The sequence below is a fragment of the Vipera berus genome, assembly GCF_964194415.1.
Source record: "Vipera berus genome assembly, chromosome: 2".
Classification (NCBI taxonomy): domain Eukaryota; kingdom Metazoa; phylum Chordata; class Lepidosauria; order Squamata; family Viperidae; genus Vipera; species Vipera berus.
Genome location: NC_138203.1, coordinates 192,629,825 through 192,657,300, shown reverse-complemented (window position 1 = coordinate 192,657,300; position 27,476 = coordinate 192,629,825). Strand labels below are relative to the sequence as shown.

General features: G+C 39.8%; 1 protein-coding gene across 1 annotated transcript in view; it reads right to left on the bottom strand.

Annotated features, from left to right (window-relative positions):
• SH3PXD2B (SH3 and PX domains 2B) overlaps window positions 1-27,476 on the bottom strand; it is a 142,524-nt gene that overhangs the window by 30,203 nt on the left and 84,845 nt on the right. The window contains exons 4-5 of the mRNA XM_081321252.1: window positions 22,633-22,709; window positions 11,646-11,737 (exon numbers count right to left, since the gene is read on the bottom strand). Coding sequence (XP_081177378.1) covers window positions 11,646-11,737; window positions 22,633-22,709 — 169 coding nt within the window. The remainder of the gene's footprint in view (window positions 1-11,645; window positions 11,738-22,632; window positions 22,710-27,476) is intronic.

The following is a 27,476-nucleotide window of genomic DNA, read 5'->3' as shown; positions in this document are numbered from 1 at the left end:
GGAGAAAAGTGATTCTTCATGGCAAAGAGGGGCTCAGCATCAGCCCAGACCTTGGAGCATGCAACCTACAAGAACCACGTCAGGCAAAGCTTCTCTTATTAAGCCGACTTTGTTTTTTGATACAGCCTTAAGAATCAGAAAAATATAAAATGCAGGAGTAGGACAAACTTTATTCTCTTTTTGAGACTATTTCCTCCATGTTCATCTGATTTTCTGGATGTGTTGTGAGCCACCAAGCAATTAAAGGAATTCATCTGTTGCTACATTTATCAGTCCTGCCTGTATCTAAGCTCGTCTCTCCCGCTTATCCTCACTGATACGAAAAAAAACAAATCTTCAAATCTAGATCCATTTGTAGCCCTCATGTACAACTCAGGTATAGCCGTAAGACTTGGAGAATCCTGAGGCTTTCAGAAGTCAGCTACAGATAAGCACGGAGGAAACATACTCTGCAGGTTCGGGATATCCCTGGAGGTAAGGGGGACTAGATGAGAAAGAGCAGGAGATCAGATCCCTTTCAACTTTCTAACGTGAGCACATGGTCTGCCCCTAGAGCCTGAAGGAAATTGCAATTGCCCATTTCTTCTTGCACAACATTTTTATCATACATAGAGAGGCACAGAGAATAAAGCACTGGTACTCCAGCAAATTGGTTTTCACAGCCACAGAGTGACTGCTGGGGAAAAAAAAATCAGTAAGGCTGCCTTATGAGTTTGAGCAAATCCTAAAGCCCCAAGGTCTTCCTGGGGAGATTTCCCATTTATGGTATTTCCCAAGAAATAAGGAATATAAGGTTTACCAGAAGTCAAAGGAGCAGGGCAGAGAAAGTGAAGTTAAATGCGGACGGTTTCTTTTGTTCTTGATGTAAGACATTCACAAACATACGGGTGAATCTAGACTTGAGACGGCGTCTTCTTTCAGAACCATGCTCTAAATAAGTAATCCAAATTTAAATAAATGAATGCTGCAACCCCCTCCTTCACAAGCACTCTTTGCACTACTTCTGGATCCATTCTGCCCCTGGTTTCCTTGCGTAGCTGGTTTTGAGGACTAAGTCAAGCATTCTTGTTTGTCTAAAAAAGAATAGAGTTGGCTACCACGCTACCTCCTTTTGCTTTATTTAGCACTTTTACTACTGGCTCTTCTTCTCCAATATCCCAGCTCTTAATGGTCATCTAGAGAGAGCTAATTGGTTATTTTCAGCATATAGTACTGAACCTGACAGACGGTTTCAAGGGATGTATTGAAGCCTGGTGAGAACTATCTATTCCCTCTGATGAGGTGACATCCAAATACAGGCAGCATGGAATAAATGAAATTGTCTGCCTGGAGCACTAGGCCTTGGATCCTTACTGAACAGCAAAAGGGAAGTTAATACAAAGGCACAGTTTACATCATTTAAAATGCCTCCTCCTGCAGGGAAAAGAGGTCGAAAATCCACTCAGTCATGGCTCCAAGATATAAGAGAAGAAACCTGAGAAGCAGAAGGGAAAGCAAAAAAATTTAAAAGATTCCTTTGCTTCAGGACCTGCATCAGACTTCACTGGGTTTTTGCAGTGGGGGGGAGGGATGTAGAAAGAATGATGTCCAAATTTGGAGGGTTCTGGGTAAAATGGATTGTCCAATCGATGAAGACATTGCTAAGGCTGACTTACAGGTTAGGACCTCATATGTTGAAATTAAATAAAACCATGCCCCAGTGAACTGTGCCTTGAGCTGCCAACATGTAATAAAATAGAAATTAATATAAAGGCACAGTTAACAAGAGTTTGAGTGCTGGATGGCAATGCTCTTCACTTTTGTCAAGATCCTCATTTAGAGGATGCCTATCTCTTTCCATCAGATATGAATGAAATGTTTCTGGGTCAGTCAAAAATAGAATACAGCTGCATGTACCTTTTAAATCCCATTTAGAAAAGATGGACTTAAATGAGGAAGAACCAACCCAAATACTGTTTTGTTTCTCAACTCTCCGCTGACTTGTAAACCGTTTAGATAAAATGATCTTTTTTATATAGTCTGCAAGATGGTTGCTTTCTTTGTACTTCTGTGACTGACTTCCCAGGGAAGTGCTCAAACAGGTTTTCAGCTCACTTCACAGGATTAAGAGCTTCCAGGCAGTGCATCTCAGTTGTGCTTTTATTTTTTATTTTTATTTATTTTAATTCCATTTATATCCCGCCCTTCTCCGAAGACTCAGGGCGGCTTACAAGCTTTTTTTTTTTTTTTTTGCCTTCACATATGCATGGAATTTCATGGGCAGTGGAAAGGATCCTCCATTCTCCATTCAAAACTTTCCTGTACTTGCTCAGCACTTTTCCCACTTTCTCTCCTGTAATCAAAGTATATTTTACAAAATTAAACAGCACAGAATGCCTTCTGGTTAACAGAGCAGGACATGTTCATTTGGAAGCACCCGTGAACTACATCTCACTGCTGTCTGACATTTCAGAACAGTTTGTGATTCATATGGACAAAAATCACAATTGGCCTCTTTCCTCTTGAGCTAAGAAATGTTAAGATGCTCCAAAGAAGTTAATTTCCCATGTCTTGGCACCCACTGGATGACATCCCCAACTTCCAAGTAGGCATCTCTCACACAAAATTGCTTGGTTTCACTTTGAGTTGGATTCTGGCTGGCCAAGCCCTATGGAAGTGACCAAGGAACTGGTCAATTCTGAGGTAGTATACAAGGTCCTTATTGCTGTTTGTTTTGCTACTTGTATTCTGGACCATGCTGCTCCTGGCTGGTTAAGGCCTCCCAAGAAATTGCATGTGGTTGGGCCAAGCAGTGATTAATGCCCCTTTGTAGGTAATGATGAAAGAAGTGATGGTAGATGCCCTTTAGTCCATCCAGTCTTTGATCTTCCCTTTTTAAGGAAGTTTGTAGAGAGTGTGGTAGGTGCGCAACTCAGAGGATCCTATATGAAATGGATTACCTAGACCCTTTTCAATCAGAGTTCATGCTGATTTATGGCATTGGTCACAATTTATGGATGACTTTTGAAGGGTTTGGTGTGTCCATCTTGGTCATCCTGATTTCTTGTTGGCTCTTAATATTATCAATTATGGTATCCTTCTGGACCAGCTCTGGTAGTTCAGAATGCTTTGCAGTGTTTTGCAGTGTTTCTCCTCCTTCCTTGGTGGCCAGTTTCAGTTGGTATTGGGTTGAGGGAATATAACCCTCATCTTATCTTGCATTAGGTACTTCAGTCTTCTCACTTCTATTTAATATTTAAATGAAGCTGCACCATGGAGTGTGCTATCATCAGTATGATGATATTTAGCTACACACCTCTAGTCCAAGTAAAGGTAAAGGTAAAGGTTTCCCCGCACATGCGTGCTAGTCGTTTCCGACTCTAGGGGCCGGTGCTCATCTCTGTTTCAAAGCCGAAGAGCCAGTGCTTGTCCGAGGACATCTCCATGGTCATGTGGCCGGCATGACTAGATGCCAAAGGCGCACAGAACGCTGTTACTTTCCCACCGTAGTGGTCCCTATTTTTCTACTTGCATTTTTACGTGCTTTCGAACTGCTAGGTTGGCAGAAGCTGGGACGAGTAACAGGTGCCAAACTGCCGACCTTCTGATTGACAAGCTCAGCGTCCTAACCCACTGAGCCACCACGTCCCTCTAGTCCAAGTAGGCAGATGTTATTACTTAACCCAACATCTGTACGTTGTAAGAGCCTGAATAAGGAGGAACTGGCTATGACTCAACCTTTTCCTTTCATTGAGTCCATTGAGTTGTCACATTTGATTCTTAATGGGGTAGCATTCCTCCAGACAGCTGGTGTGTGATTTAAGGATACTCTTGACCTGCAGTTCCTGTTTGAGAACCAAGTAGCAGCCATGGCTAGAAGAACCTTTGTATAAATTCATCTCATGGACTAAATGTACCCATTCCTAGACTGAGGAGCCTTGCTCACGGTCATTCATGCCTTAGTTACTACCTGACTCCAATGCGCTCTACATGGAACTGCCTTGAAGACAACTTAGAAATTACAACTTCTCCAGAATGCAGTGGCCCCTGTAATTCTGGGTGCCTCACATTTTGCCCAAATTAGCCAGCTGTTGCACAAGTTGCATTGGCTTTTAGTCTTTTTCCAGGTACAATTCAAAGTGCTAGTTATCACCTTAAAATCCTTGAATGATATGTGGACAGGTTATTTGTGAGATGCCCCTGAGGGCATCTGTTCATCGCAGCAGATTAAATAGGATGATCATGCTTCAGGTCTCTTCTCTGAAATCCCATCATTTGCTGGGACCTTTGAGGAAAATACTGCAAATGGTTAATTAAGTAATAAATAGGAAAGAAAGTCTTTGAGTATTTTTATGAGTTTAAACACTGGGGTTATCATTCTGAACTTCCATACCAAAAAGTCCTGCTGCTGGGTAAATAAAGTGTAAACATTATGTTCCTCCCAGTCAGTAATCCTGCAGATCTGTAGATAAGGAGCCACAAAAAAATGTTTGTAAGGCATTTACCATCACAGTTCTGTTTCCCACTCAAAAAGGATGAAGCTGCAGATTATAAATCCCCATCTCCATCTTCCTCCCCCTGCTCTACAGTGCAAATCAAAGTGCACCAAATTTATAGCATTCCTTTTAAGAAGAATGGCTCTGCCCTTTCTAATGTTGCTAGGCATAGATTATTATGATAAATGGATGCCTGCAAGACATGTTCCTGGAATGAACAAGGAGCCAGCAAGGAAACTAATCTGTTCTGTCTGTTACTTCTCTCTGGTTGAGCAGAGCAGATTGTTTTAATCACCACTTAGCACTTGCGCAATGAAAGCTCCAGGCTTTCAGCTGAGAACTCCTAGCAGCTGAATGAATCCTTTGACTCAGCAACTTCTTTGTGTCCTGTTCAGTGCAAGCTCTGTTTCTTAACATGAGAGGAAAAGCCTCTTTTAAACAAAGGAAAGGGAGACTACAAAAAAATCATAGAGGAAGAAGGGATGATTAAGTCCAATTCTTCTGCTCAGTGCGGGGATCCAAATTAAGGCATCCCAAAAATGTGTCTGTCTAGCCTCTGGTTGAAGTCAGCTATGAAGGGGAGCCTACCATCTCTCAGGGCAATTGGTTCTACTATCCAGCAAGGGAACCCCCCACCCCAAGATTCAATTAGAGTCTACCTTCCTATAATTTAAATGCATTATTCCATGCTTGGCACTCCAGAACAAAAAGGCACATCAGGTCTTTCTGCAATGCCTTGATACTTTTATAAACACATCTTATAGTACTATTGCTTTCTTAAAGAGTGGGTGTTCACGTTGGTGCCTAGGAAGTACAATACACAGGCAGTCTTCAAGTTATGATGACAATTGGGATCAGGATGCAGTCAAAAAGCATGATGTCACATGACCTCATGGCTTAATAAAGTAACAACAATGTTGGCAGTTCCAGTTGCTGTCATAACTCTAAAATGTATGGGTCATTAAATGGGAAGCAGAAATCCCAAGTAAGAGCACAGGGGTGCCACAAGCGGAGGAAGTGCTGTGGGGGGGGGAGGCTGAGAGGGGCCTCTACAGACCATGTATGAGCTTGTGAATGACTTGGGAAGCCTAATGCAAGCTGTGTGCAAGACCAAGGAATGGAGAGTGTGACAAGGGTGGGAGAACTTAACAGAACAACTTGTGACTTTTCCTGCGGGCTTCCCCATTGACTTTGTTTGTGGGAAACTTGCAGGGAAAGTTGCAAATGGTGATCATGTGACATTAAATGTGAGCTGGTTGCCAAGCATTGGATCTGTAATCACATGACCTCAGGGATGCTACAATAGCAGGAATTTTGAGGCCCAGTTATAAGTACCACTTGTTCAGCACTGTCACAGTTTTGAATGGTTCTTGAAGAAGTAGTCAATATGTGAGGACTACATGTAATTCCTTACATAAACTGAACAAAGTGTTGAATTAGCCCATCAAATCATCCAGGTCATTCAAGAAAGAAGCAGGAGCCTAGGGGAAAAAGTTTCCAATGAAACTTCTTGATCAATTCAATATGGCAGTTATGTATGGGAAACGAATTACAAAAGAAACTATTACAAATACAGTGTTGTTGTTGTTGTTGTTAGCTGTGAAGTTGTGTCCAACCCATCGCGACCCCATGGACAATGTTCCTTCAGGCCTTCCTGTCCTCTACCATCTTCTGGAGTCCATTTAGGCTCACGCCTACTGCTTCAGTGACTCCATCCAGCCACCTCATTCTCTGTCGTCCCCTTCTTCTATTGCCTTCAACCTTTCCCAGCATTAGGCTCTTCTCCAGTGAGTCCTTCCTTCTCATAAGGTGGCCAAAGTATTTGAGTTTCAACTTCAGGATCTGGCCTTCTAAAGAGCAGCCAGGGTTGATCTTCTCTAGGACTAACCGGTTTGATCGCCTTGCAGTCCAAGGGACTCGTAGGAGTGTTCTTCACCACCATAGTTCAAAGGCCTCAATTCTTTGGCGCTCAGCCTTTCTTATGGTCCAACTTTCACTGCCATACATTGCAACTGGGAAGACCATAGCCTTGACTATAGCATTTTTGTTGGGAGGTGATGTCTCTGCTTTTTAGTGTGCTGTCTAGATTTGCCATGGCTTTCCTCCCCAGGAGCAAACGTCTTTTAATTTTTTGGCTACAGTTCCCATCTGCGGTGATCTTGGAGCCCAGGAAAATAAAATCTGTCACTACCTCCATTTCTTCCCCATCTATTTTCCAGGAATTGAGAGGCCCAGATGCCATGATCTTGGTTTTCTTAATGTTAAGTTTCAACCCAAACTTTTGCACTCTCCTTCTTCACCCGCAACAAGAGGCTTTTTAGTTCTTCTTCACTTTCTGCCATTAGAGTGGTATCATCTGCATATCTTAAGTTGTTAATATTTCTCCCAGCAATCTTAATTCCAACTTTTGATTCATCTAGCCCTGCCTTTCTCATAATGTGCTCTGCATATAAGTTAAATAGGCAGGGCGACAATATACAGCCTTGCCGGACTCCTTTCCCAATTTTGAACCAATCAGTGGTTCCGTGTCCAGTTCTCACTGTTGCTTCTTGACCCACATATAGGTTTCTCAAGAGACAAATAAGATGGTCTGGTATGCCCATCTCTTTAAGAACTTGCCACAGTTTGTTGTGATCCACACAATCAAAGGCTTTAGCATAGTCAATGAAGCAGAAGTAGATGTTTTTCTGGAACTCCCTAGCTTTCTCCATGATCCAGCGTATGTTGGCAATTTGATCTCTAGTTCTTCTGCCTCTTCGAAATCCTGCCTGTACTTCTGGTAGTTCTCGATCCACATACTGCTGGAGTCTAGCTTGTAGGATTTTAAGCATAACTTTACTAGCATGTGAAATGAGTGCAATGGTGCGATAGTTTGAACATTCTTTGGCACTGCCTTTCTTTGGAATTGGAATGTAAACTGATCTTTTCCAATCCTGTGGCCACTGTTGAGTTTTCCAAATTTGCTGGCAAATTGAGTGTAGCACTTTTACTGCGTCGTCTTTTAAGATTTTGAATAGCTCAGCTGGAATACTGTCACCTCCATTAGCTTTGTTGTTGCTCAGTTTTTCTAAGGCCCACTTCAGTACTCTAATATAATACAATATTTTGAGATTGTGTTCCCATTTAAGGGCACTACAATAGCAGTGCAAAAGACTGGAGATGATTAATTATGTACCGTCAAGTTGTTATCAACTCTTACTGATCACACACATAGATTTTCTCCATGATGATCTGCCCCTAACCTGTCTTTCAATGGTGTACATATTGTCACTATAGTTGGGTCTATCTAACGTGTTTCCCTGAAAGTAAGTCAAATGTCCTGGTATTCCCAAGAGTCTTCTCCAACACAAAAGTTCAAAAGTATCCATATTGTTCCCACTTTGCTTCCTCAAAGTCCAATTTTCACTTCTACAGAGAATCCCAAGGAGTAGCAAGGCTTGCAAGATTCTGATCTTTGTAGATATAGACACAATATTTGAATATCTTTTCCCAGGGCTTCATGGCTGCTTTACCAAGTGTTAGTCTATGGTGTATTTCTTGATTGCTTGTTCCTTTATTGTTCGTGGTTAATTCAAAAGGCAGAAAGTATCGATTACTTCAATACCCCCACTGACAGTTCTCAGGCTGTTTCTACCTACAATCATTAATTTACTCTTTTTTATATTCGATCATATTCCCCATTTTTTTCACTGCGCTTCTTGACTTTTATTATTACAGCTTGCAGGCCCTTTGCGTTTTTGGGTTTCAGGGTAGTACATGTTATTGATGTTTCTAATACCTCCTAATTAATTAATTAATTAATTGTTGTGCAATTAGATCACATGGTGTAACAAGATGGTGTGTTTGTTGTCACTGTGAGTTGGGGGGGCACGAAGGGAGGCTCAGCCAATCTTACTGTACACATGTTGTACTTTGATAATAAAGGTTCATTCATTCATTCATTCAAACTAATGTTGTAGCACATGCAGCACATCAGAGAACAGAGTAGAAGATTAATTCAGCCAAGGTCAAGGATTCTGTCTACAAAAGATGTGGATTCACAAATGCTAGAAATTAAGAAATGAAAGTCATGGAGCAAGCATGCATTTACCTGCAAACATAGATAAATTCTACAATTTCATAGAAAAAATGTCGCTCAACTCAGTTCTATAGGGAGGAAGGGAGGGCAAGACGGCCTACTCAAGGTTCTCTCTTACAGCAACAAAACTGAATCTCAGAGAACATGAAAACTGAGCACCTATGAAACAATCCCTTTCCATTACTCCACTTCTCCTTTGATGAGACAGAAAATTATGGTTCTAGCCTAAAAGCAACCATATAAGTGTCTCTATACTAATCAACATGCCATGTACTGAATTCTGTTTTTTTCTCTTTGTGTCTTTCAATGCATTAGCTGATGAATTGACAGCAGCAAAAGAAGCTAAGGGGGGAAAAAACCAATTGACAAAAGAAAGTAGCATAGACAAATAGTTAATAGACTCTGGGTTTTTTGCATCAATTGAATCAAATGGCTGAGAGAAGAAAGCTGGGTAAGCAAGCAATATGAAAAAGGATGAAAGAAGACAGAAATATAAAGGTTTCAAAGCCAGATGCAGAAAGAAAATCTATCCAATTGAAAACAATTCTTTGTAAACGACATGGGTGTTGGAAGGCTCTGTGCTCAGATACAGAGAATAACAAGTCTTCTAATCTCTCCAATAAGGTATTTCTCAATTCAGTTTGCACAATATCTTTGCATAACTGTGCATTCCACACAGATGATGATGAATGGGTTATATTTATGCTCAAAATGGTTAACAAAAGGGCTTCCAGCCACAGATAGCTCATAGTCACAAGGCAAATGTTTCATCAGGCAAGGATAGGCAGAGATGGATTGCAAATATCCTTGCTTTGCAAGGAAAACACACACATGTGTTTGTCAACATAAGTTACTCAAGAAATTGACAACAAGAAAACGCTTTTTGCTCTTGGTTTTTCTTAACATAAAACAATTGTAGACATGCATATACTGCTAAGCTTGTAAGCCACCCTGAGTCTTCGGAGAAGGGCGGGATATAAATGTAATAAAAATAAATAAATAATAAAAAATATAACCCACTATGAATGTTTTCATTAATGGGAATTGTAAGCAATTCCACGAAGATTCATTGCTATTGGAACAATATAAAGCACCATGAATGGCAGGTTCAAATGAGATGCTTAAAGTGACAAAACAGAGTAAGTGAGGAAACCAGAAATTGGCATTTTGAGATGGTTGAGACAGGATACAAAAGCTGGTGAGAGAAACAAAAGAAGAAATGTCTCTGAAGTAATGGTTCAGATCTTGTGTAGCACTGTTTTATGAAAAAAAAGCCAAAATTAATACAAAAATGCAGACTTAAGATATGCGCCACAGCCACTCTACTGAGTGAATTTTGACAGCTGTGAAGTGACAGAGAACATACTAGCAAGTCAAATCGACAGCTTCAAACACAAAGAGAATATTTGTAGCTCAGGGTTGAACGGTGAGATTTGTGGTGCTCTCTGAGCTTGGCTGTTTTGTTGCAGAGGTTTCATTACAAAGGTAATATTATCAGTAGCTGGTAATGAAACTTCCGCAAGAAAACAAGTTCAGAAAGCGCCAAGAACCTCACAATCTTCCCTTTCCGTTGTCTGCCTATCACACTCTATTCTCCTTCCATCACTTTGTATTACAGTTGGAGAAAGGTCAGGTTATCATCTACCAAGTTTTTCTATTAAATTTGGTCGTGATGGGGTATTTATATTTTTTAACAGATCGGATAAAATACAACTTAAAACAATTCCAATCCCCCCCTTTATTCTTATCATTACAAGAATATGATTATCAGATCTCTCCCATCCTTCCTGTGTTTGCCTTCAAAAGAGGATGGAATGTAGGTAATCACTCAGTGGCTCAACAATTCCAAGATTATTTCTCTCTGCCAGAAACAGCACTCCTGCTGCTAATAGATCACTCGACATATTCTAAAACACAGTTGCTACTTAATTCCCCAAAGAGCTAATCAAAGGTTTCAGTTAAAACTTAGCAAGCCCCTTCCATAGTAGTAAAACCTGGCTTATAAATACATGAGACCAGACTCCAAAGCAATTAGATAGACACAGTCAAGTTGGGTTCAGCTCCAGGTGACAGCATGAATAAAATATTCATCACCTTCACTTAACTTCAGTAAGCTTTCTTAATATGTGGAACTCCACTATCACTTCTAGAATCCCCTGAAGAAAAGTGAAATATTTCTCAACTTCTTGATATTATATACAAGAAGTTATCACCCTCTGTTATCTTTATGAAGATGATAGATAACTTTTTGGGTGCAATAAACAGATGACAGAAATATAACTGTTTTGGTTAAAAAATAGGCTTCATGCTTGTGCAAGCTTATTTATCTTACACTGTTGTACAGTGGTACTCATCGTTAATTAGTTCCAGGAGGCGTGATGTGTACCAAAAATGATGAACACCACACAAATTTTCCCCATAAGGCAGGGGTCCCCAATCCCCAGTCCATGGACCAGTACCAGTCCGTGGCATGCCAGCAACTGGGCCACACAAACAAGCAAAGCCTCACCCGCAGGATGCAGGCAGCACATAAAATGACGCCCCCTCTGTTCCACGGAAAAACTTCTCTCCAAGGAACTGGTCCCTAGTGTTCCAAAAAGTTGGGGACCTCTGTCATAAGGAATAACGTAATGAGTCACAATGCAGCCGACACCAGCAATTTTTAGTTTATGTATCAAGCACCAAACAAACAATGAGTACCAGGACAAAATTTTTATGTCAAAATGCATTGAGTACCAAATTCACTGTGTTTCAAAGCAGTTGAATACCAAAGTATCACTGTATTTATTTTTGTTAATAAAAAGTTATTGGAAAATGTCTATATTCTACATACAAGGGATAGGTCTGACATTCATTTTTACATTTCATTTTTCACTGATGAAAATGTTTGTGTTGTCATTCCCTCTCTCAATTTCTCTTTCTCTTTCTCTTTCTTTCTCTTTCTCTTTCTCTTTCTCTTTCTCTTTCTCTGTCTCTCTCTCTCTCTCTCTCTCTCTCTCTCTCTCTCTCTCTCCCTCTCTCTCTCTCTCTCTCTCTCTCTCTCACACACACACACACACACACGACACTATCACTTATTTACAACAACTTACTCTTTAGGAGGATTTAGGTCCTCTGGCCTTGTCTCAAAAAACCGAAGAACCTCATCACACTGAGAAATGTATGGTGGCAGCTGGATCAGAGCCTGAAAAACAAACATACCTGTGATTTATAAAACAGTGATATTTAATCAAAATAGTAAGCAGTTGGAAATGTATCAAAGGTTGACTGTCAGCTTTATTAGACTTGAATGGACATTTTAATGATAGCATCGACCCCATTTCATATATATGGGTTACTAACCAAATAGAATAAAGACCAGAACATTGCTGGGAAGAATTGAAAAGTAAAAAAAATGTTTATGTATGAAGTAGAAACAATGGTTTGGGAAAAAAAGTTGATTATGAATTGTCTTGATCCTAACACTTAAGCACCCTTGCCATATATTTTGAGTTCCTGGACAAATTACTTATCTTTTAATTCACCAGTTTGCCCATCTGTTAAGATTTATCAACACTATTGCCTATCATGTTGTGAATGGATGCCTATGACATTTTTACAAAATTAAAATTTTTAAACAGTTTGAAGATCTGCAGTTGCTGATCTGCACCATAATGTTCAGGAATACTCAAATATGTTTATATACATCTTCTTGATAGAAACCTTAGTAATCTCTTTTACAGACTACTTTAATTGTTATCAGATTTTTGTAGATAAGTGATTAGGACAGAGAATGAGAGAAAGTGGTTTGTTTAAAGGTATATAAAAATAAGATCAACCCACTTTGTAGTCTGAAGTAGCAAAACTATTGCAATTTTGTGACTTGCTTGCTTTGACAATGTTGAAAACCTATCCACATGCTATGTAAAGCATAGCCTATTGTTTTAATGCAATGTATAAATTCAATAATAAACCACAGCATAATTATAAAGCCACCGTTTTCAGTGTGAATAATCATTTGCTGAAAGCAGAGAGAGATTTTAAACAGCTTCTCAGGCTTTGAAAATGCCATAAATATTTCCTGTTAATGTTACAGAACAGAAACAGAGAATCTAATTAGTAAAAAGGAATACAAAGTTTAATTTTAGTTTTAATTGACTATGCTATCTTATTTTTTCATATATCTAGATTTTCCTTAACTTTCATGGATCTACTTCAAATATACATACACATACACATATACACACACATAACTGCATGAATGTTAAATTGATTAAAATTCATGTAAACATTTTTAATACACCAACAAATCTCTTTCATAAAATGGGCCCAAGACAGCATAAAATGTAATTCATTTAGTCATCATTGGCCTATTAGGTATTTTAAATGTGGAATTTGGTTATTTCTTTATTTCTGTCTTTCTTTCTCATTAAAAAGAAGCAACAGATGGAAACTGATCAAGGAGAGATCTAACCTTGAAATAAGGAGAAATTTCTTGACAATGAGCGCAATTAACCAGTGGAATGGTTTCCCTCCAGAAGTTGTGAGTGCTTCATCACTGAAAGTTTTTAGGAGGAGATTGAATAGCCATTTGTCTGGAATGGTATAGGGCAGAGGTAGGCAACCTTGGCTCTTTTATGACTCGTGGACTTCAACTCCCAGAATTCCTGAGCCAGCCATGTTGCCATGCTGGCTCAGGAATTCTGGGAGTTGAAGTCCACGAGTCATAAAAGAGCCAAGGTTGCCTACCCCTGGTATAGGGTCTCCTGCCTGAGCAAAGGGTTGGACTAGGAGACTTCCAATTTTCTTCCAACTATGTTATTCTATATTCTGCTTAGCGTTTGGAATCAGCAAATACCAATATGATGGTAAACCTGATTTTCATGTAGGTTTTTCCCACCCAATGGTCAAAAGCATTTCAGAGCATTCATTCTGAGGATGCCTCACTCTTTTCTATTAAAAGTTAGGATGCCTAATTTTTCTATTCTACATCTATTAAATCTCCTGTTACTATGCAATGGCTATTTCTTCTTGGATTTTGGGTTATGATACCACATTATTGAAAGAATTTATCATTTATTTTCATAAAAATATTTCAAGGTCATCCTTGGAAATGATACTTCCCCTCTTTATTTCTCACAAGAAAGCAAAATAAAAGAAGTGATAGTTGCTTACGCAGCTTGTCAAAAGGACGTGGTTAATCTTGCAGCATTCAGCAACATTTGCTAAATATCCACAACCACAGCAATTTCCATGTTTTACTTTGTTTTTGGTTATATGGAAAGACTTCCCCCCGTCTCTCATGGGAGAAAGTACTAAAGTACTAAGTACAATACTACTATTGCTGAAGTGAAACTCATACTGGGAGAAACTGGAATTGCTTACATACAGGTTCCATAGCATTTTTACAACCCCTTCTCCCTAGTCACCAAATCAATACAGTATGTGCCATTAGTTGGAAGGCAGTGCAGTTTATGAGACTCACCAACTTTAAAAAAATGCTAGAATGGCCTATATTACAATAATAATTATACTAAATTTATTTGGTATATTTAATCTTAAGACCTGGGACTCTTGTTTAGAAGCTGATTCAGTTTTGCATACCATTGTCCTCTGTGCATTTTCCCCAAAGAAACAAATATTTTAGAAACATATTAAATAATATGCAAGTAACTTGGGACCACAAAAGCAAATTATGTAGTAAACCAAACATACAAAGGATGCAAATAATGAAAAAGCCAGAATGATTTCTTCCTGTGGTTTGTAAATGATACTACTATCGATGAAAACTGAAACTGATCTGAATTTTCTACAGCCATATCATATTGTGAAATCATGTTCAGTGTGCAATCAACTATTTCTTCAAGATTGTTCTCAAAAACAGACCCAGAGAACTACAAAAACATACCCAGGAAACTACAGACCAATCAGCCTGGCATCAATACCTGAGAAGATACTGGAAAAAATAATCAAAAAACAGGTCTGTGAACATCTAGAAACAAGTAAAGTTATAGCTAAAAGCCAGCATGGGTTTGTTCAAAACAGATCATGCCAAACCTATCTTATTTCATTCTTTGACAAAGTGACTAAATTAGCAGACCAGCAAGATGCTGTGGACATAGTATACTTAGCCTTTAGCAATGCATTCGACAAAGTAGATCACAACCTACTTCTTGGTAAGCTAGAAAAATGTGGGGTAGACAGCATCACCACCAGATGGATTTATAACCGGCTGATAAACTGTACTCAATGAGTCGGCCTTAATGGTACTACATCTACATGGAGGGAAGTAAGCATTGGGGTACCACAAAGTTCCATCTTAGACCCAGTACTCTTTCAATATCTTCATAAATGATTAGATGAAGTAATAGAAGGGGAAGTCATCAAATTTGCAGATGACACTAAGCTGGCAGGAATAGCCAATACCCCAGAGACAAGCTCAGAATCCAAAAAGATCTTGAGAAACTTGAACAATGGGCCCTTTTCAACAGAATGAAATTTAATGTGGAGAAAAGCAAGGTTTTGCACTTAAGGCAGGAAAAACCAAAGGTACAAGTACAAATTAGGTGAAACCTGGCTCAAAAACAGTAGCTGTGTGAGGCACCTTGGAGTCCTAGTGGACGTTCATTTAAATATGTGCCAGTAGTGTGTAGCAGCAGCCAAAAAAGCCAATACAATCCTTGGTTGTATAAAAAGAAGCACAGAATCAAAATTGTGTGAAGTATTAGTACTGCTTTATAAAACCTAATAAGGCCACACCTGGAATACTGCATCCTGTTTTGGTCACCACATTACAAAAAAGATGTTGAGACTTTGGAAAAAGTGCAAAGAAGAGTAAGGAATTGGGTTTGGCTAGTCTAGAGAAAAGAAGGACTAGAAGGGGCGTGATAGCAGTATTCCAGTATTTGAGAGATTGCCACAAGGAGAAAGGGGTCAACTTATTTTCCAAAGCACCAGAGGGCAGGACAGGAAACAATGGATGGAAACTAATCAAGGAGAGAAACAACCTAGAATTAAGGAGAAACTTCCTACTTCCTAACAGTGAGGACAATTAACTAGTGGAACAGGTTGCTGCAGAGGTTTTGGGTGCTTCATCAATGAAGGTTTTTAAGAAGAGACTGGACAGTCACTTGTCTGAAACATATAGGGTCTCCTGCTTGAACAGGGGGTTGGACTCAAAGACCTCCAAGGTCCCTTACAGCTCAATTCTGACTGATTGACTGATTGAAAGTACCATTGCCAAGTCACATATCTCCCATCCAATGTGTGTTTTTTTTGCCAATCAAGAGTTTTGCATTTGTCTTCATTAATTTTTTTTTAAAAGTTCAGCCCATTTCTCTAACCCCATCAGGATTTTTATTTACTTTTTTAATTTTTGTTTCCTAGAGGTATTAGCAAACCCATTCAATTTTGCGTCACCTGCAAAACTGTAAGCAATCCTTTCGTGTTCTCATCCAGAGCATTAATAAAAATATTAAACAGCTGAAAACGTAGGACTGCACCTTGAGGAGATACAGTAGGTGCCTTTCTCCAATGTGACAAGGAGCAGTCAACTACGACTTTCAAGCCAGCAATATATTCACTTGAAAGTTATCCCCACCTAGAACATACAAAATCAGATTGTGAATTAACATCCCATTAGACATTGTACTTCATCAAGGCATTGCTGAAGTCAACATACATTAGGTGAATAGCATTAGCACAATCTATCAAAGGCACCCAATCAATACATGAGATAAGGTTAGTCTGGAAAGATGAGTTCTGACCGCAGGTAAATACTGCATTGTTTTGAGGACATTAACATTCCGATCTCTTTATGATCTGCTCTACAATCCTTCCAGGTATTGATGTCAGACAGATCTATACTGTACTTTGCTGAATCTCCCTTTGTTCCCTTTTGAAAAAAAGAACACCACTTGCCTTCCTCCAGTCATCTAGTACTTCATCAGTACTCCAGGATTTCTCAAAGCTAAATACATAAGAGTTTGGCTATACCACCAGCTACTTTCTTCAGTATACAAAGCTACAATTCATCTGATCCTAAAGATATATTTTTTCAAAGAAGTATCCCTAAACAGGTTTTTTTTACCACATTCAAGCTTTTCTCTTGCCCCCTTCAACTTATTGTTCATAATCCAGTTTTGGTCACCATGATGTAAAAAAGATGTTGAGATTCTAGAAAGAGTACAGAGAAGAGCAACAAAGATGATTAGGGGACTGGAGGCTAAAACATATAAGGAACGGTTGCTGGAATTGGGTATGTGTAGTTTAATGAAAAGAAGGACTAGGGGTGAGATGATAGCAGTGTTCCAATATCTCAGGGGCTGCCACAAAGAAGAGGGACTACTAAGCTATTCTCCAAAGCGCCTGAAAGCAGCACAAGAAGCAACGGATGGAAACTAATCAAGGAGAGAAACAACCTAGAACTAAGGAGAAATTTCCTGACAGTTAGAACAATTAACCAGTGGAACAACCTGCCTCCAGAAGCAGTGAATGCTCCAACACTGGAAGTTTTTAAGAAGAGACTGGACAGCCATTTGGCTGAAATGGTATAGGGTTTTCTGCCTGAGCAGGGGGTTGGACTAGATGACCTCCAAGGTCCCTTCCAAATTTATTAGTATTGTTGTTTTGGGGGAATTGTATAGCTCTGCTTTTTCTTTATATACAGATCCTTTTCCATTAATTCTGAATACCGTACATCTGAAACAGTCCATTTAGTCTTAAACATTTCACCTAATTCATCTAGATATTTCATTTTCCAGACATTCTACAGTTCTAGATTGGTTCACTGTATTCTTCCTTCTTGATCCAGCCGTTTTCCTTTTCTAAATGTGTCCTTTTTCTTTTCAGATTTTTGCTTTGCATGGCCATTGTGGCTTCTTCTGTTGTCCTCCATTTTTTCCTTTGGAATTGTTTGCAATTGTGAATTTTGTATCTCCTTCTTTAGGAAATACCACCTATCTTGAGCTCCTGTTCTCAATGTTTTCTTTTCTTTTCTTTTTGCCATGCAAGAGTTCCCTTGAGGTAAAATGGGCAGTTATAAATTTTATAAATGAATGAATAATCATTACCCTGATTATATGAAAATCTGCTCCTTTTTTTAAGTTCAAAATATGGGTCAACTACACTTGTTTTCCACCACTGGAAAACCTGAAGAACCAGGTTAGGGACAAATCATTATGCAAAGAATCTATGTGGTCACTAAGAGTGACACCAACTTGATGGCACATAAACAATCAACCTTCCTGTCTTGCTTTGTTCCACTTTAGAAATGTATACAGTGGAAATTCCTCACCTGAAATGAGGACCAGATTTACTTTGCATTAGTGCCAAATCTTTTTAGACTGAGAAATACATACCGTATATACTTGAGTATAAGCCGACTCGAGTATAAGCCGAGACCCCCAATTTTACCCCCCAAAACTGGAAAAAGTTATTGACTTGAGTATAAGCCGAGGCTGGGAAATGCAGCAGCTGGAGGCTGGATCCCCCTGCTGAGATGAGAGAACGGGGTGGCAAGCCGCCGAGAGAATGGGGTGGTGGAGTGCTCCGCCGAGAGAATGGGGCGGCTTGCTGTTCTCTCGGTGCAGCACGGCAGAGGCTGGATCTCGCGAAAGAAGTCTCCGCTGAGCGAGAGAATGAGGCGTCTCAGCGCCCATTTTCTCGGTGAAGACTTCTTTCAGGGGATGCAGCTTCTGCTGCCCCTTTCTCTCAGCTGCCCAGTGGAACAGCTTGCCACCAGAAATCAAGAGTGCTCCATCACTGGAGGTTTTTAAGAAGAGACTGGACATTCACCTGTCTGAGATAGTATCGGTCAGTGGTGGCGAAACTTTTAGAGACCGAGTGCCCAAACCGCAAGCCAAAACCCACTTGTTTATCACAAAGTGCCAAGGCAGCATCGGCATTCTGGTGCCCTCGGGGGAGGGGACAGGGAGGCGCCTCTGAGTGCCGTCTCTGGCACGAAAAAAAAGGGGGAGCAAAAAATGGGCCACCGTACCGCAAGGCACAAAAACGCCAACCGCCGTGCCGCAGGGTGCAGATACAAGGCACCGCATCACGTGAGAACGGGGCTGGGCTAGTGAGTATCACGCAGGCACTAGCCCCGCCCCCTTTGCAGCATGTGCCTGCTCGTGGCCCCGTGCGCGCATGCACGCATGTAAAATGCTTCCCCCTCCCTTTTCTTCCAGTCCACCAACCAACAAGGACCTGCTGCTGGCAGCGGTGGTGGCGCACGTGCCAACAGAGAGGGCTCTGAGTGCCACCTCTGGCAGGCGTGCCATAGGTTCACCACCACTGGTATAGGTCCTCCTGCTTGAGCAAGGGGCTGGACTAGAAGACCTCCAAGGTCCCTTCCAGCTCTATTCTATTCTATTCTATTCTATTCTATTCTATTCTATTCTATTCTATTCTATTCTATTCTATTCTATTCTATTCTATTCTATTCCATTCACTTTCTATATTCTATTCTATTCTATTCTATTCTATTCTATTCTATTCTATTCTATTCTATTCACTTTCTATATTTCTATTCTATTCTATTCTTATTACCATTCTCTATTCTATTCTATTCTATTCTATTCTATTCTATTCTATTCTATTCTATTCTATTCTATTCTATTCTATTCTATTCACTTTCTATATTTCTATTCTATTCTATTCTATTCTTATTACCATTCTCTATTCTATTCTATTCTATTCTATTCTATTCTATTCTATTCTATTCTATTCTATTCTATTCTATTCTATTCACTTTCTATATTTCTATTCTATTCTATTCTATTCTATTCTTATTACCATTTTCTATTCTATTCTATTCTATTCTATTCTATTCTATTCTATTCTATTCTATTCTATTCTATTCTATTCTATTCTATTCTATTCTATTCTATTCTATTCTATTCTATTCACTTTCTATATTTCTATTCTATTCTATTCTATTCCATTCACTTTCTATATTTCTATTCTATTCTATTCTATTCTATTCTATTCTATTCTATTCTATTCTATTCTATTCTATTCTATTCTATTCTATTCTATTCACTTTCTATATTTCTATTCTATTCTATTCTATTCTATTCTATTCTATTCTATTCTATTCTATTCTATTCTATTCTATTCACTTTCTATATTTCTATTCTATTCTATTCTATTCCATTCACATTCTATTCTATTCTATTCTATTCTATTCTATTCTATTCTATTCTATTCTATTCTATTCTATTCTATTCTATTCTATTCACTTTCTATATTTCTATTCTATTCTATTCTATTCTATTCTATTCTATTCTATTCTATTCTATTCTATTCTATTCACTTTCTATATTTCTATTCTATTCTATTCTATTCCATTCACTTTCTATATTTCTATTCTATTCTATTCTATTCTATTCTATTCTATTCTATTCTATTCTATTCTATTCTATTCTATTCTATTCTATTCTATTCACTTTCTATATTTCTATTCTATTCTATTCTATTCTATTCTATTCTATTCTATTCTGTTCTGTTCTGTTCTGTTCTACGTTCTGTTCCAATCCATTCCATATTTTCTATTCCATTCTGTTCCACTGTCAGAGCCCATCGGAGGCAACCCAGTCAGCCCAAACAGGAGTTACACTAAGGCTACGCAGCCTCTCCTCTCAACCTGAACCCCTCCTTACCTTTCCTTTTATCTGCATCCTATTTTTAACTGCCGGCTCTGCCCTGCCCTATTTTGTCCTGTGAGGATGGGGAGAAACAGCAAGTGAGTGAGGATGGGGAGAAACAGCAAGAAGACCGGGTGGGGTGGGGTGGGTTAATCACTAAACCTTCCAGTGTTTAACCAAAGCAGCTTTTGCATTTGTCAAGCTCTGCTAGCAGGGCACTGGACGGGCCTGGCGGAGCTGCTGAAGGTGAACGGGAGAAGGTGAGTCTTCGCCGAGAAAATCTCAGCGCCCATTTTCTCGGCGAAGACTTCTTTCGGGGGATGCAGCTTCTGCCGCCCCTTTCTCTCAGCTGCCCAGCTAAGAGAAGGGGTGACAGAGGCTGTATCCTCCGAAACAAGTCTCCGTGAGACGAGAGAACAAGGCGTTGGAGCGCTCCGTGAAGTGTGGGGTGGGGAAGCTTGCCGCCCATTGTCTCAGCGACGAAGACTTCTTTCGGGGGATGCAGCTTCTGCCGCCCCTTTCTCTCAGCTGCCCAGCTGAGAGAAGGGGGTGACAGAGGCTGGATCCCCCGAAACAAGTCTTCGCCGAGAAAATGGGTGGCAAGCTTCCACCGCCCCATTCTCTTAGCGGAGGCTTGCAGAGGTGGCGGCGGAGCTGCGCGCGCAGCTCTCCAAACCGCCGCAGCCCGTTTGGAGAGCTGCTGCCTTCGTCCATGTTTGATGAAAGCAGCAGCTCTCCAAACGGGGGTAGAAGTTCTTTTTTTTTTGTTGTTGACTGGAGTATAAGCCGAAGTGGAGTTTTTCAGCCCAAAAAGTGGGCTGAAAAATTCGGCTTATACTCAAGTATATACGGTACATCTATTCAGAATCTCAGGCACATTATGTACTTTTTTACCTCTATAATTTGTCTTCCTATGAAACAGATTATAATAAGCTAGACAGACATTCACACACATCCTTGTGCATTCAAGACAATAATTTTAGGGTAGACTTAATCAAAATTCCAAATGTGTCCATGAGCCAAATAGGTTTGGGACCCCTGTAACTGAGTAGTAACAGTATTATAAAGGCTATTATTTGAAGGATATAATGTGAATTACTTTCAGCAGTGGGAAAATAGAGCAATCTAATGGAAGTAACTTCTCACCAGCTGAGAAGGGAAGTTGCTTTCAACTAAGATCTATCAAGGAATAAGTTTGATGATAAGTGATTGAGTAATAAATGAGGCTAAATTAGAATTTTATTGGCTTGGCATTAATAAAATCATTATGTCATCTACTTATAGCATGGTTTTAATGACAATGTATTCACCATAATTCAGCATTTAATAGTGAATTTCAAATACCAAACAAACCTAATGATAATATATTAATAATAAATCAACATTTCCATAATGCATTATAAAGGATCTAATGAGAGAAAATGCACAATTATTTAACGTTTACATAGATACTTTATAAAGCTGCAGTATTCCTGAAACAAACAAATATAACTCAAACTGCCGGCCTACAGGCCGGATGCATTATAGAGAAACCGGGCCCACCCCATTACCGGAAATGGCAAAAAAGTTGCAATACATCACAATCCATTAGGTAATGTTGCAAGTTTGACACCCCTGCTCTATACTAACTGAAATTGCTTGCAATTTCTTTTATCTGGACTGTTTGGAGTTCTGGGACACACACATACACTCAACTTCTCAGCTGCCCATCTCCCTCATAGAGCAGCATACAACTACTACAAGTAGTACCGTTTTTCCCTGAAAATAAGCCCTAGTTTTGGGGTGAGGTACACACCTAAAAATCAAGCTAGGCTGGGGGTGTGGAGCTGCCCCATGCACCCTGCTCCTTTACCTTGCAACCAGGCCTCTCTTCACCGGCCCATTTCTTCTGCTGCATCCTCAGGCCTGCATTTCACAGTCAGAGGCCTTTCTGGAAGGCCTCTGCAGCTGAGAATCAAGCTATGGATTGAATCCATAGCTCGGTTCTTGGCTGCAGTAGCTTTCCAGAAAGGTCTTTGACTGCAAAATGCAGGCCAAAGCTCCATTCTCAGCTGCACAATTAAGCTGTTTCCTTCCGTTGCAGAAGAAATGGGTCAGCTAGGTGGGGCTGTTGGTGCCGGAGGTGAGTGGAAAAGACACTCCCTGAAAAGAAGACCTGGTGCCTCTTTTGGAGGTAAAAAAAAAGTCCGGGTCTTATTTTCGGGAAAACATGGTTGGATTTTGGGGGGAAGAAAGCAGGTGCCTCCCCCACTCAATTTCAAGTCTTTATGAAGCAACCTTCTACTACTTGGTAGTACTTTCTGATCAGATATACACAACAACTGAGTGAACAGCTGTAACATTCCAGGTCACGTGAAAATGCATAAATATGAACCAACAATGATGATAGTGTATAATAAGGAGCCATATGTTGAAAGTGGTGCCCTAATCAAACTAATAAAAAAATATCCATTACCTTACAATACTCATCAATGGGTATAAGGCGCTTAATAGCAACATCACGAATATGGCTTCGTCGGAAGAGAATCTTGCCTATGATAAATAACATAAAGAAAGAACAAAGTTATTGGTTGTTTTATTAGAAATTCACTCTAGTGAATAGTCAATTGTATATGAGTATACTTTTAAATATAATCATTTTCCCATTTTGAAACTCAACACATTGGGAAGGTACCAAACTTGGAAAGGAAGAAGGACATTCAATGATAGAGTTGTTTTATTCATAGCTATGATAACTGAAACTTTTAGAAACTTGAATCTTCTGGGAAATATAGGTGGATTTGGGGGTGAAAGTGGAAGATTTTTCTCTCTATTACAAGTTCTTTCCAAAATAGCCCTCTGAGAAAACCATTAGACAGTTCTTTCTGATGTAGGCAATAGCAAAAGGACACAGAATACACCAAACTCTTAGATGTATAATAAAATAATATGGAACTAACCAGTAAAAAGCAAAATACTGTTTGTATCAATTTGTCAGTATAATGAAACGGAAATAGCATATGGAACCGTCAAAAGTGCACTGCAGATTTACACCATTTTCTGAGAGAACCTTTCAGTTTTCCCCAATATGATGTATTGGACTTCACGATGGTTTGGACTTCCTAGCCAGTCATCTGTAATTCTAAGAACCACAGGAGGCCATCAGAGCAGGAAAATATTATTTAAACCCAGCCACTAGATCAGGGGTGTCAAACTCAATTTCATTGAGGGCCGCATCAGCATTGCGGTTGCCCTCAGGGGGCCAGGTGGGTATGGCCAGGGTGGGCGTGGCCTACTGGGCAGGCGTGGCTAGAGTGCATATGGCCTACTGGGTGGGCATGGCCAGCTCTACATCGTTCACATCAACGGTGCCTATGGGAGCCTGGGCAGGAGTGGGACAGATCTGAGGGTCTCTGGTCCAGGGCCAAGGCAGCGGGGGCCTTTCCCTCACTGTTTCCAGGATGGCTTCGCGGGCCACATGAAACCACTTCGTGGGCCGGATCCGGCCCCCGGGCCTTGTGTTTGACATGTCTGCACTAGATACTAATAGAATATAATTAGCAGATACGTATGCCGCATTAAGAAAAGTGATACATAACAATCCCCCCCTCCTGTTAAAGTTAAAATGTACTGTAAAACTTTTCAATAAAAAAAGAAAAGAAAAGTGATACATAATTCATTTATGTATGTACAATATTTTTATACTTCCCACTACAAAGATTCCAGGAGTATACAATAAAAATATTAATTTTAAAATGTCATCCTATAAAATAGCAATACTTTATATATAAAAAACCACATGAAACCATACCTAAAAGTAATTAAGTAAAAAATCATTTGCAAATTGTAGTAGCTTAATGCCCAATCTGAAAACAAATCTCTTCTTCACAACTTTTTATTGCACATTTCAAGGAGATTGTTATTTAAAAAGCTAATGATATCAGTGTATATAATTAATTAAAAACCATCTATTTTCAGGCTGATAGTAAGCGTTTATTCAAGCGAGATTACTGAAGGAAATGATATTCCCAATTATTTTTTTAAAGACAGAATTATACAAATAGCAATTTCACATTGATCTTCCCAGAGCCAAATAGAAAACTCCTATAAAGTGATTGCAAGGTTGCAAAAGGCGCTATGGGTTTTTATTTTAGATTATTTTAACTGTCTTCTGCTTCAATTTTATTTGCAAAAAAACAGGAAAACAGAAAAATTTGAAATACAAAAGAATGCACAGGAAGGGGAACTATGGATTGACAATCCAAAGGCATTGTTTCTGTTTAAAGCAAATCAAAATATGCTATATAAAATCATTTGAAGAGCTGTTTAGAACAGCACGTTTGAAAGCAAAAGCTGACACTGTAATACTTAGCTTTTATTTTTGGCTGTAACTTTCTAATTTGCTTTTGCTTTTTTTAAAATTTTGTTTATGCTTTTCCCCTTTAAGGGCATATCAAAGATATATGGTAGCTTGTCACTATGCAGAATCAAAATCTTGGTTTAACAGAGGAGTCTATTTTCAAAGACATGACCTAGCAGAACACAATCACATTTCTGACATTTATCAATCCTTGTGGCATCCTCAACCTCTTTGCTGGCTTTTTTATTTATTGTTCATATTTATTTGATTGCCCACCTGACTTTAGGCATGCACAATAAAACCAGCTAATAAACCATTAGGGCGAAGGTTCGTGGCCTGGTACTCCACTGAAGATGTTACCTAGCCTGGTAATGAAACATTCGGAAACCAATGCACAAGTTCGCAGAATGAACCTTGACCCTCATCTTACACCCGAGCTACAGATATTCACCACTATTGCAAACAAAACATTCTTTAAAAATATCAAAACAATTAAGACATAAATAGAAAGAATACCTCAGACTCTTACACATACAGGTAGTCCTCAAATTATGATCGACTGCTTAGCAACCATTTGAAGTTACAACTGCCGCTAAATGACTGACCCCTTTTATGATTGTTACAACATAGGGATGTAATGGGCAGACTCCATCATGGTTGTATGTTGAGGACTACCTGTAACACAACCAATATGCACGTTCCTTGTTACCAGGAGAACCCCAGGTCTGCTAAAAAAAACAACCCACACATCTGGAAGATCACTAGGATCGGGGACAATCACACCCCCAGGGTGATGATGTTCCAGAGATAGATGCCAAGGGAGAAAAATCTCATCTCCTAGGTCCCATCCGATGCCACTCATCAACAGGTCGTACCTATGACTTGCCTGTCTGCTAAACCTGATGGGATGGATAGATGTAACTGGGAAAGGCAGTCCCTCCGATAACCTGGCCGTGTAACATATAAGGTTTTAAAGGCCAAAGAAGTACCTTGAAATGCCACCATTATCTATAAGGCACTAGATTTATTCCCCGTGAAAACAAATTTAGACATTCAGATCTAATGCCATCATGTCAAAAATGATTTCAAAGGATTCCTTCCAGGAGACACTTTTAAGATATTTCTCCTCTTTTCCTATATGGAACAAATTTATTCACTACGGAAAGGAGGGAAGCTAGTGGTGGGATTCAGCTGGTTCACACCGGTTCGGTAGAACCAGTAGCTAATTTCTTTTGAGTTCTGAGAACCAGTTGATGCGTGGCAGAAACACCACCCCACTTCCAGCCATCCAGGGCCGTCTCCGCCTGCACCGATGTGGCTGCGCTAGAGAAGAGAGATGGTGGCTGCTCTGATTACCCCCCTGCCAGCTGCTCTCCCTCCACCCCCTGCTCGGTCGTGACTGCGGTGTGGATGAGAGGCTCAGTCAGCAGGGGCGTGGCTTTCCCCCACAGCGTCCTAGCCCTCCTGCTCTGCTAGCTGAACCCCCTCACCTTCCGCTAGCTGGGACTTGCTGACCCCCAAACCCTCCTGCACCCACCCCATTCCAAGACTCCTGCAGCCCCCCCATCGTACCCTGGGACCTCCAGCAATTCCTCAACCAGGAGCTCCTGCACCCCCTTCTGAGACCTCCTGCCCCCACCCCAGTTGACCCCCCGAGGAGCCCACCATGACCAAGGCGGAGGGAAGGTGAGGCAGAGAGCCTGTTGTTAAATTATTTCAAACCCATCACTAAGGGAAGCCCTACTTTATGTAATTTGCCAGAACTGAATTCTAATTCTATAATATCACCTTTATAAATTTAAATATTTCTTTGATAAAATGTTTAATAGCAAGTCAGTTTTCCAGTGAGTTGGTTTAGAACAATTTAGTTTATATTTAAAAGTCCAAATGCATCTAGGCTAGCTTATCTGAGATTCACAGCCAGCAGAAGTAAATTAAAATTTACAGCCCATATCTTCTTATTGATGTACCCATAAACCATTCAGGCAATCAAAGTAAATGGCCAGTTAATCTTGCTTGCCATTTGCACAAGCAATCACAGTAATGCATGCTCATGTCTCCACTGTAATCAGGAACATTAGGGCTATTTCTTCAAATCTACAGGTGGTACTTTCTTTACAATTTACATTATTTTAAGACAGTAGACAACATATAAAAGCAGAAGAGCTCTTTAAGGTCTTACAGAAAGCAGAATGCAGTTGACATATTTTTAGCTGATGACAGACATGCTGGTGCTGCTTTCTTTACCAATTTACCTGATCGTCTGTCAAACAATACAAGTACCAAACGTATCACTGCTGTATTTCAAAAAATACGTTCTATTAAGGTATTTCTAACTTTGCTGTAGAAATACAAACACTTTTAATTTCAAATAAACTTTAAAAAGGCTTCAGCATTCATCTGTGACACACCTCTTGATCAGTTCATACATGTATAAAGCAAGGTAAAATATTTTGTACTTTGACAATAAATGAAGGCACAAGACAGAGTTGGTAGGAAGCCAAAAAGACACTCAACAATAGAAGATGTTTTCTTCTTGATTCTTGGAAGGAAGAGCTCTATCATTATCATAAATGTAGACCTGCTCTCTAGAACCCACAAAATGTTTTTTTAAGATATACAGTGACAGCATATCTTATTCTTAAGGTTTAGGTAAATTTACTTTAAAAAGGGATTATACCCAATGTTGTTTTCCTCTTATATGAACATGAACCAATGATTTGGTGATGACCTATAAAGCCCTAAATGGCTTGGGTCCAGGATATCTGAGGGAACAGATATCCCGGACCCCTGCTGCCGGCATCAAGTTCCCTTCATCCTGTGCGCTCCCACAGGGAGGGCCTTCTCAGGGTGCCGCTGGTAAAAGATTGCCGGCAGATAACACCCAGGGGGAGGGCCTTCTCTGTGGGTGCGCCTGCCCTTTGGAACCAGCTGCCTGTGGAGCTTAGGACTGCCCCCGA